General features: G+C 34.5%; 3 protein-coding genes across 6 annotated transcripts; 1 reads left to right on the top strand and 2 right to left on the bottom strand.

Annotated features, from left to right (window-relative positions):
* Positions 1–304: 304 nt before the first annotated feature.
* LOC145156985 (uncharacterized) lies at positions 305–2,042 on the top strand. 2 transcript variants are annotated; one of them, XM_079076170.1, is made up of 2 exons: positions 305–481; positions 622–2,042. In XM_079076170.1, exon 2 carries the CDS (start codon positions 712–714, stop codon positions 1,852–1,854), a length of 1,143 nt encoding a protein of 380 aa, XP_078932296.1. In that variant the 5' UTR covers positions 305–481; positions 622–711; the 3' UTR covers positions 1,855–2,042. The 2 variants fall into 2 exon arrangements, with proteins under 2 accessions (XP_078932296.1, XP_078932298.1); XM_079076172.1 differs by having other exon boundaries at positions 305–486.
* Positions 2,043–3,055: 1,013 nt separating this feature from the next.
* On the bottom strand, positions 3,056–6,619 carry LOC145156984 (uncharacterized). Of its 3 annotated transcripts, none has more exons than XM_079076168.1 (4): positions 6,359–6,619; positions 4,503–4,600; positions 3,653–4,419; positions 3,056–3,543 (listed from the first exon to the last, which is right to left on the bottom strand). In XM_079076168.1, the coding sequence occupies exons 2-4, from the start codon at positions 4,591–4,593 to the stop codon at positions 3,211–3,213; spliced, it is 1,191 nt and encodes a 396-aa protein (XP_078932294.1). In that variant the 5' UTR covers positions 4,594–4,600; positions 6,359–6,619; the 3' UTR covers positions 3,056–3,210. The 3 variants fall into 3 exon arrangements, with proteins under 3 accessions (XP_078932294.1, XP_078932295.1, XP_078932293.1); XM_079076169.1 differs by having other exon boundaries at positions 4,503–4,595; XM_079076167.1 differs by having other exon boundaries at positions 3,057–3,543; positions 4,503–4,611.
* A 2,222-nt stretch (positions 6,620–8,841) lies between these two features.
* On the bottom strand, positions 8,842–10,120 carry LOC145161052 (small ribosomal subunit protein uS12). Its single transcript, XM_079080485.1, has 4 exons — positions 10,009–10,120; positions 9,423–9,578; positions 9,185–9,311; positions 8,842–9,114 (listed from the first exon to the last, which is right to left on the bottom strand). Exons 1-4 carry the CDS (start codon positions 10,011–10,013, stop codon positions 8,974–8,976), a joined length of 429 nt encoding a protein of 142 aa, XP_078936611.1. The 5' UTR covers positions 10,014–10,120; the 3' UTR covers positions 8,842–8,973.
* Positions 10,121–10,616: the final 496 nt, after the last annotated feature.

The following is a 10,616-nucleotide window of genomic DNA, read 5'->3' as shown; positions in this document are numbered from 1 at the left end:
AGAGCATTCGTTGCCACTTGGAACCACAACCACGGACGTGCACACCACCTCGTCTGCTCCGTGGTACAATGATCGTGGTCAATCTTTGTCCCAACCACAAACCACCACGACCAATCAGGTCTTTCTTCTTCTATCTCCTCTCTCTTCTTCTCTCTCATGTTGGTATCTCTCTTCGTCGCGGAGAGAATACCAGGTTCAATGTGGAAGTGAGGTGGATGGAGATGGTGGTGAGGTGGAGGTGGATGCAAATCATGGTCGTTGCCGGTATAACGGTTAATTGAAAAAGAAGTTATAGAAATGATAAATGAAAATGTTGTGTCCGAATTCCAAGATTTCCCCTATCATGACACGTGTACAACCCAATTGTATCTTACTTGAAAAATAACAGTCACCTCATTTGCAACGATCAAGCGTAAAGTCTCTCTCCTTAACACTATGCCGCTTCTCTTTACGAAGATTTTGCGATATTGATTCGCACCAGGTAATGTATGCCCTCTTTCGCTTCTCTTTTCTGATCATAATGTATTCATCCAACACACTCCACGCTGTTCTTGAATTACTTTTCCTATGCGTATTTTGGATCTTGATTTTGCGTTTTATCGTGGATTGCATGTGTTTTAGGGATTATTTGTTTATATCGACGAACTTCTGATAGTGTAAGTAAGGAACTGAGGTTTCTTGTTAGGATCATCGAACACCTAAACCCTAGTGATGGAATCGTCTTCTGATCAGCATGAAAATGGCGTTGTGAGCTTCGGTTCAGTTGGCGATGCTAGGGTTTCTGGATATGGAAAAGGGATCGTAATGGCGTCAGATGAGAGAATTTCAAGAGATGTTGAAAATGGGGGAAATGATCATATGCGTTTGAATGGTGAAGTTTCAAGATCAGGGTTGGTAGATGATCCAAATCTTGGGACAAATTTAGTTTCTGAAGTAGGCGAGTTACATGCAATCAATCTTGTTGTTGATTTAAGTCAATACTCTACAAAAGAAGCAAATGATGTTGAATTCACTGAAAAAGATTCAACTGTTGCTTCATTTAAACCTGCCAAAATCATCCAGTGTGTTGAAGATTTAGCTAAAGATCCATTTGGGATAACTAGATCAGAGATTTCAACCATGGAAGCTCAGTTATCATCTTTTAGTTGTTGGAAATGCTATCCAGATGGTGGTTTGAGCCCAAGCAAGAAAATGAAATGCTTATCGGATTTGATGACAAAAAGTAATCATAGTTTTTCTGAAGTGGAATATACACCTAAGAAAAGAGGCAGAAAAAGGAAAAATCTTGAACTTAACAGGGATGAATTTCTTTCACTTGTTAGATATTCTGCCAGAAACCCGTTTGAAAAACATCATAATCTTGAATCACTAGTGAAATTTTCGTCTGATTTTAGGAATTATTGCATGGAGACAAAATCCCAATTGAGGGAAGAAACTGAAATCCAACATGGAATTAGAGACTCTTACTGGACTGATAAGATCATTGAGTTGAAACCAAAGAAAGAGAACTCTACATCTACATCTGCAACTGCAACTGCTTTAATCTTGAAGTTTACAGATTTGGAATCAGTTCCATCAGTGTCAAAAATGAATGAGATATTTGGGCGTTATGGAGCTCTGTTAGAAGAAGAGACTCAAGTGTTGAAGAAGAAGAAGTGTGTGAAGATGGTGTTTGAGAGAAGATGTGATGCAGAAACTGCTTTCAGTAGCAGTGGGAAGTTTAGCATATTTGGGCCAGCTCTTGTGAGCTACTGCCTTAACTTCTCACCAACACCTCGGAAAAGAGGGACAGCTGGCAGAAATCAAAACAAGAAGGGTGTGAAATCAGTAAAGGGGATGCTTTTTGAAGATTAGGCGACTGGATCTTTAGTGATTAGTGAAGTAACATCATAATCTTTCTTGGCAAACGAATTTTGATGTTTGACTTTTGATCATTTTGACTTCTATGGGACATTTACTGTTCGAATTTGAAACATATCAATCTGTCGTGTATGTTGGAAACTAAATTTTGGTTTGGAATCTTATAAATGATGGTTAAGGGACTTGGATTTTGTTTGATATTTAGCTTATAAGTTATCTTAAATAGCTTATTGAAAAGTTAGCTTATAATTTAAGGTAGTTTACACGCACCAGTCATCATAAACTAAGGTCATTTGATATAACTGGGGATTTGTATGTTATTTTGAGAACTAGAACAATATTTGGTTTAAGCTTTGATCCTGGAAATTTTATGGTTGGATATATTTGATTATTGAAGTTCAAATAGAGTGAAATATAGAAAAACACATTGTACTTTTATTGTTTTATGGAAGGTAACATTTAATAACTTTGAATAAGACAAAAAAAATGACAAAAGATGTAACAACCTATAACATTTATTAATATATATCTTTCTAGTTGTTCAATAATAAAATAGTGACACATTTAAAGTAGTTGACAAGTTTTATATTTTGATGTATGGTATAAATATACATGGAGAAATAGAGAGTTAGGTTATAGATGTTTAGTGTAAGGTATATGGCTCTAAATAAATATACACGTTCATAACATTCAGCAAACTCCTCATAAACCGTTCAACGGGAAGTTTGTTTAAATTCGTCTACTTAATATCATAATCAAGCGAGGCATGCATATGAAGACGTACGAAATGTCAAGTCAAGTATATAAAAAAACATTGTGTATCACAAAAAGACTATATATATATATATATATATATATATATATATATATATATATATATATATATATAGAGAGAGAGAGAGAGAGAGAGAGAGAGAGAGAGAGATGATCATGGTATTTTGTTGATTTTTAACAAACATACTTTCCATATAAATTTTAATACTTGTATTAGTATATAATAACTTGGGAAAATCAAAATATTTTTTACCAAGTAATCTAAATGAGAAATTTTTGAAAGTATGGTGATTAAGTGTAGACAACAAAAATAACAATGACATACATGGCTGCACAACAAAATTAAAGTACATGACATAAGTGAACAAATCAATAAGCAGACTGTTATTTTATGAAAAAAAATCGCTTCTTCTTTTAACCAATGAAACATTACCTATAATAATCAAGCAAAGTGAGATGCGTCCATTGATGTATCTTTGATATAAACAAGCCATGAGTGTTGTTAAAACCATGCATTCATTAACCAACAGAATAACACAACAATGTCTGATGCTTATTGTTCATTTTACTACTATTTCACGTGCGTCTTGCTTGATTGTTCATTTTGCTGGATGAGTTCTTGAATATACCAGAAGAAGTTGATTCACTTTTACCAATCTTCACAGGAACCATTTTGGTTTCCTTGCATTTCTCTCTCTTTTGCATATTGATTTCCATCTTCAATGCATTTAGTTTCCCTTTTATGTCCATAATTTCAGGAGACACCACAAATATATTTCTCACACCTTTTAATGATACACTACTCGACACTCTTTCTCTTTCTTTACCACTTGTTTGTACTCTTGAAGGTCCTGGACTACTACTTCTTTCACCTGTCTTTTTTGCTTGAATCTTTCTCTCTTTTCCATGCTGTGTAGATTCAGTTTTAGACAACCCAATCAATAACAAAGATTTGTACAAATTGCTAATCCAAAATATATATGATAAGATAAGAGAAATATAAGAAAATGCAACTCACATCCTCAAAGAGTGTAGTCTTGGTTCGTGGGTACAATGTTGTTGACTGTTTTATGGTACGATCTGGAGTTTGACTAGTGGGACGTGTTTTTAAAGATGAGCTGGCGGATGAATCACGGTTTGATGACCTGTGTTGAAGGGTAGTACCCCTACCTGTGGATATTGACCTTTGGTTGACTTTATAGGTTGATGATAATGATGATGATGCGAGTGATGTGCTTGAAGTGGAGCTGGATAGCCCTAAAGGTGATGAAGGATGATGAGAGTGAACTGGTGATGATTTATTCTTCAAGGTGATGATCAATTGTTTACCAGGTTTTTGTTCATCTTTTCTTCTTGCATTGGTTGATGAGGATCTACGAGGAGCACTGGTATTACCTCTTGATGATCTTTGATTGAGAGCAAAGGTTGAAGATGATGATCCTGGTGACCCTGGACTATTGGGACTACCAGGTGATGATGTTCTTGAAGAAATGTGAGATGGAAGATGAGATTTAGAGGGTGAATCAGCTTTGGCTTTACCAGTTTTGGATCTTGTGCTGTTTCTTGTAATGGTTGTTGATGATTTAACATTGCTCAATGGAGAATTGTGTCTTGATGTTGTTGGTTTTGTTTTGATCTTGTTGAATTTTTTGGTTGAAGCTTCTTCCATCTCTTGGAACAATTCAGCTTCGAGATTTTTAATCTCTTGAAGTGGTTGTAACTGGTGTTTGACATTGTTCCCATCTGCTTTAATTATGCTTGACAACTCATCCTCATCAAGAACACCTGTTTAAAAACAAAGGAGAGAAAGTAAAGAGTGATGCTATGGATATGAAAGATTATTGAAGTTTTTGTAATTTGTAGCATACCATCACTAGTGAAAAAGGCTCTATCCCATGCGAAACTTGATGATTTAAGCAGTTGAGGTTTTAGTTTAGTCTGTTCATTGCTGTGTGCCATGTCTGCTCTGTTATTGCTCTGTTATCAGTTCAAATATATTTCAATGAAGATATCTGCCTAGGGATGAAAGTGGGTCCAAACCCGGACCGGAAAACCCGGAACCGGTTAACATGATTTTGTAGAACCGGAAACCGGACCGGTATATAAGAACCGGTTCCGGTTCGGTTCTGGGTACGGTAACGGGTAAAGTGGGTCTAGAACCGAAAAACCCGGAAACATCAAAGTGGGTAGGTTGGAATCGGATAAAGTGGGTTTAGAACCGGAAAACCCGGAAAAACCGGAATTTTTTGGTAATTATTTACTACTTAGTCGGTTGAATTTTGAAAATTTTCATATTGATATCCCGACTTTGGGGGACTGTAACTCATTGAATATTAAACCAAAATTAACAAAATTATAGTCTAAAACCATGTACAAACTCTAAAATACACTCTGGAAAAAACCGCATGTCAATCCAACTTTAAACGAATGAGATATGCATGTGTTAACATTTTCACAGAATACAAATTACAAAAACAAATAGCTGAAAAGTTGAAAATTTTCAGTTTTGATATCCTGACTTCGGAGGACTGTAAATCATTGAATATTAAACCAAAAATGACAAAATTATAGTCTAAATTCATGTACAAACTGTAAACTACAAGTTAGAAAAAACCACATGTCAATCCGACTTCAAACAAATTAGATATGCATGTTTTAAAACTTTCACCGAATACAAAAAAACTAAAAAACTAAAAACTTTCAGATTTGATATCTCGACTTTGGGGGAGTGTAAGTCAATGAATATAAAACTAAAAATGACAAATTTATAGTCTAAAATAATGTACAAACTCTAAGCTACATGTTGGAAAAAAGCGCATGTCAATCGGAGTTGAAACGAATGAGATATGCATCTTTTAAACGTTTCACAAAAACCGGTTCCGGCCCTAAAAGTGGTTCCGGTTCCAAACACTGGTTCCGATTTTTAGACCCGGTTTACCCGGACCCGATGGACCCAAACCCGAATTACCCGGAACCCGGATAAAACCAATTTTTAAACCCGGAACCGGAACCGGTTCTATATATTCCGGTTCTAACGGTTCCGGTTCCGGTCCAGTTTTCCGGTTCTAAATCTCATCCCTAATCATGCCTATCAACTGGTGACCCTCAACTTGAAAGATGTCCTGTAAAATAGTGATTACAAATGGCTTTTTACACATGCTAATGCATTTCTATGAAGGAAGCAAAGACCTTTTATAAATTAGCTCAGTGGACACAATCGTTAACATCTATGTTTTGTAATTGTATTCAAGAAATGTTATATTTTCTCTAACTTTGATCGAGTGCTCACAATATTAATCAATAATGGTTCCAATCAATAAGTGCACATTGAGGATGTGATTGAGAATGAAAAGATAAGCAAATGCGGATTGTTTTTCTCTCATGCAGATGATGATGGCTCTTGAATGGAAGAGTTTCAGATGCCAAAAGAACACCAGTACACAAACAGATCAAAACGAAGAAGGAATAGTCAATTGAACCAGAAAGCAAATGTAAGAAAATCGGGATTCTGAGTGAATCACAGCAACAGTAAACGGATGAACGTAGATAGATTAATTATGAACAACAATTACTAAAATTTGATCAGCAAATCAACTCTGAAAGAATCGTACAGTTTATATATTGTTGCTACCTAATTTAGCCACCGAATTGACTAATCAAAACTAAAACACAAAAATAACAAAGGTGCATCGTAACATTGAGGAATTAAAACAACAAGAATCACCTGAAAATGTTTCTCAGTTATAAAAGATGCACCATCATTGTGTAGAAGAAGAGGAAACGGCGATTAAGATATCGTCGCTTTTAGATAAACGGAAAACCTAATGTCTTCACTCCCCGACCTTTCCGATCATTTACTTTCATTCCGATTTCCGAAGGCCGGAGAATTGGGTCGTACTCTTGATCCGAATTAAGAAGGAGAAGACCCGATTGTTTGGGAGATTTAGGTAAGAGAAGCTCGAAGATGTGGAGTGGAAAGTCCTTATTCTACATAGGTCGTTCGGCGGAAAAGTAGACCGTTATTTCGTATTGTGTAAATTACATAAATAGTCCATCAGTATTGAATTGCACGTTTCTGTCCTTTGTTTTTTAATAATGCATTCATAATCCAATCTATCACTTTTATTTGACAATTGAATTTATTGTGGCACAAGGTTTTAACAAAGAACATTAATTCGATTCATTATTGCCTTTCTTATTTATGAAGGTTATATTTTTAAGAAAAAGAATATATATTATGTTGTATCAAACTCAACCATCACTCTATCAGTTTCAAGTTTTAATTATTGATTTTAAGCATTTCAAATGATTTCTTTCTTGTGTATATTTAACAACACTAATAGTCTAATATTTTTGGTTATATATTTGAACCAAGACATACATTAAAGATAAAGTTATGGATGTTCACCAAATTAACCACTTTTCATATTTGAACATTAAAAAATAACAACCTTATTTTAGAAAAACCAAAAGAGCCGTCATGTTAAAAAATGGTGATTTTCAAACTTTTATGAAATCTAAGTTTGAAAATTGTTTTTTCTAACAAAATATAAATTTTTGAACTAACATTATCACTAATTATGATTAAAGACTTGATGACATCATCACCAAATCTGCCAAATTGATAATCCGGTCTTAAACTTAGAAGAAATTCGCATGGTAGTAAAAAAAACGGCAAATTAACAAAATTTATCGTTTTTCGATGGTATTTTCAACTCTTTTTGAGGGCTTAAAACGGTGTTTTTTTTATATTATTGTGAATCTTTTAAAGTTTATGATTTATTTAGATAATTGACTACTAATTATTTTCGATACTACAAAGTTTTAACTTTCATTTTAAACTAAACGCCACTTCAACTAGTTTTTATGAGCTTTTAGTTAGGTCTTTTTTATAATTTTAAACTTTTAAGCGCTGATAACTACTTTTGTCAAACACTTCTATACAAATAAAAACTATAACTTCTAATTTTCAACTTCCAATTAGTTTTGTAAAAACATCTTACACCTAAGTGTCAACATGTCTCTTCGTTAGCCATCGCTCTTTGTTAATCTAACTTTCCTACGCCATGACTTCACTCTGTTCCTCTCTCTCTAGGCGCACATCATCCCTCTCCATGCTAATTTTGTGTTGGGTTCCGATCACGATAGGGAATATCATCCAAGTGGGATCATTGTTGTAAGGTCATCCGTTATACCCACCACTAACCACTAAAGTGGTGGGTGCCAACTCATTACCACAGTCAACCACTAAAAGGTTGGGATACCACCACTATATCCTTCTTATTTTTTCATTATTAAAATAAAATATATATATTTTTTAATTAATTAATATGTAGAGAGAGATAGAGATAGATAGAGAAAGAAAAAAGCTCATTGGACGTGGTGGTTCGTCCTCCCCACAACAATTGACCACGAATTTTTCCACCACTAGCCACCACTAAGAATATGGGGTGGTGTTCACAATTATTGTTCGTGGCCACATAGACCACGAACATGTTCGTTATAAGTATACCACTTGGTCTAAAGATCACATAGTAGAGGGACTAGTAATGGCAGCAACAGCAGGACTGAAGTAGTAACATCTATTCTCATTAAATCCCTCATGGGAGGAGAGTTTTCTAAAACCTTGGTCATGAGAATGGTGCAATCCAAACGCTATATAACCCTCTTCTTCTTTTTTTATTATTAAGTCAATAAAACAAGTCATTACATTAACTGTTTGGCAAAAATAACGGCTAGTTTAGATATGTATTTATGTAAAAGTGTTTGATAAAACTAATAGTAAATTTTTGAAAGGTCGAACAAATCTTCAACCTCTGTTAGTTGTCTGATGACAAGGGAAACTATGAATCTACTCATCATATTTTCGTTGTAAAATCACATAAAAAGATTACTAAAAAAAAAAAAAAAAAAAAAAAAAAAAAAAGTGATTTTTATGCACAACCTAATAATAGACGTGAGTTTTTTAAGCTACTTGTAATAGTCAATTTACATTGAAGAAAATGTGGGTATTTTCTTCATTCTTGTAATTAGAGACTTGAGTTTTTTAAGCTACTTGTAATAATCATAATAAACTTAAGTTATTTGAGCTGCAAAGAAGTTTTTTTTGGGTGGGGCTCATAGTTCAAAACAAAGCATTTGTTACACCGATCATCCCTAACCAATGTAAAATGACTACTGCACCCTTACCCGATAGTGTGGGCTAAATTTAACACAGGCAATATTTGTGCTTCTTTGAAGTCGAAATAGATGGTATTTCAAAATCCCAGATTAAATAAAGAACAGTAAAATGTGAAGTCTTGAATATAAAAACAATGAGATAAGAAACTAAAATCATGCTTAAGACCTTGGCTTCTCTTTCTTCTCCTTGAAAAGCGCCAAAAGAGAGACACCAGACACCTTCACAACTTTAAACCTAACTCCAGGAATATCTCCCACAGCATGCCCTTTACGTCCAAATCCTGCAATCAACACCTCGTCCTGTACCAAAAAAAGAATTAGAAACCATAGGGCCACAAGCAAACTGATGAAGAATGACTAAAATACCCACATTTTCTTCAATATAGTTCAAGCAACCATCATTGGGGACAAAAGCTGCAATCTTCTTTCCGTTCTTGATAAGTTGAACTCTTGCACACTTTCTGATGGCAGAGTTAGGCTGTTTGGCCTCAATACCACTGTAGAGAAATGTTGAGAAACATTCAGTGATGTTATAAATTAAAAAGACAAAATGTATCATGTGAAAATTGACCAAAAAAGTGAAGAGTGTAGAATGTATGTTTACATACATCTTCTCCAAGACAATGCCTTTAGCATGAGAAGAACCAGCAAATGGCTTCTTCCATTCGTTTCCAAGATGAGACTTCTTGTAAGACTTGTCAGCCCATCTTTGTCGCCTTCTGTGACTCTTTAGCTTGCGACCAGCTCCCATTCCATGTGTCTTCCTGCAACATATCAATGTTCACTCATAACTGAAGCAGCATATCCATCCAAAAGCTCAAGAAAAATTCCAATGCTAATGTTCACCAAAATTGGCATAAAGTTATCATCTTAAGATATGCATATCAATTCTAATATTCGACAAAAACAAAGCAAATGAAAAACAATACTTATAAGCCTCTTTTTCTTAGGTTATTCATATTCAAACTTGTATTTCCTCGTCAAAACATTAAATCAGCAGAAAACACTAGTCAATGAACATATATGAAAATGATGGTTATCAATTAGACGGAGCTTTTTAGAAAGCATTTGTACCATTTGGATGAATTCTACTAATCACAGCTATATGATACACAAAAGACCTACACATAACATTCAAACGCACAATCATAACTATGGAAGAAGTTACATTAGATCCACGAATGTGTTACTTACCCCATCTTTGCACTGAAAAGGCGATAAACTTCCGACTAAAAACCCTAATTCTCCTTGCGAACTGAACGGCGATGATGCGGTTTTACATCGATGTATCTATAGTAAATTAGTAATAGTATACTGACAAAATGGGTCTGTTTGGGCTTTCGTTTAGGTCTTTGGGCTTTTACTGTTGGATTCAGTTATATTATGTTTAAAAATCTATAATCTTAGTTTCAAGCCTTCTTAAAATAAAAATACTGTTCTCAAACAAAATCAAAAGTGATCACTTTAACAAGAGGCATGAATATAAAACATAAATATTACCCAACAATATTTTAATGGTTGTAAAACCCAACTAAAAGATAATATAATAATTTAAATGTTGTTAGTTAATAAATCCAACAATCATAACATAATATAACATCCTATAATATATCCTTGCATCTTGTGTCGTTTATCGTCATCTATACCTTGTACGGGCGTTCATGGATGGTTAACCGAGCCGAAATCATATTTCGGAAGGATAACCGGAACAATCGGTTCGTTAATTTCTTAAACCAAAACCGAAGAACTCGATTAACATGTTTTTCCGTTTAGGTTATTCGGTTAACCTATTAACCGTCTAT

Source organism: Lactuca virosa, chromosome 2 (genome assembly GCF_052849685.1).
Source record: "Lactuca virosa cultivar CGN04683 chromosome 2, Lactuca_virosa_CGN04683_v6, whole genome shotgun sequence".
Taxonomy (NCBI): domain Eukaryota; kingdom Viridiplantae; phylum Streptophyta; class Magnoliopsida; order Asterales; family Asteraceae; genus Lactuca; species Lactuca virosa.
The sequence above is the reverse complement of the archived record's forward strand: the minus strand, read 5'-3'. Positions and strand labels throughout refer to the sequence as shown.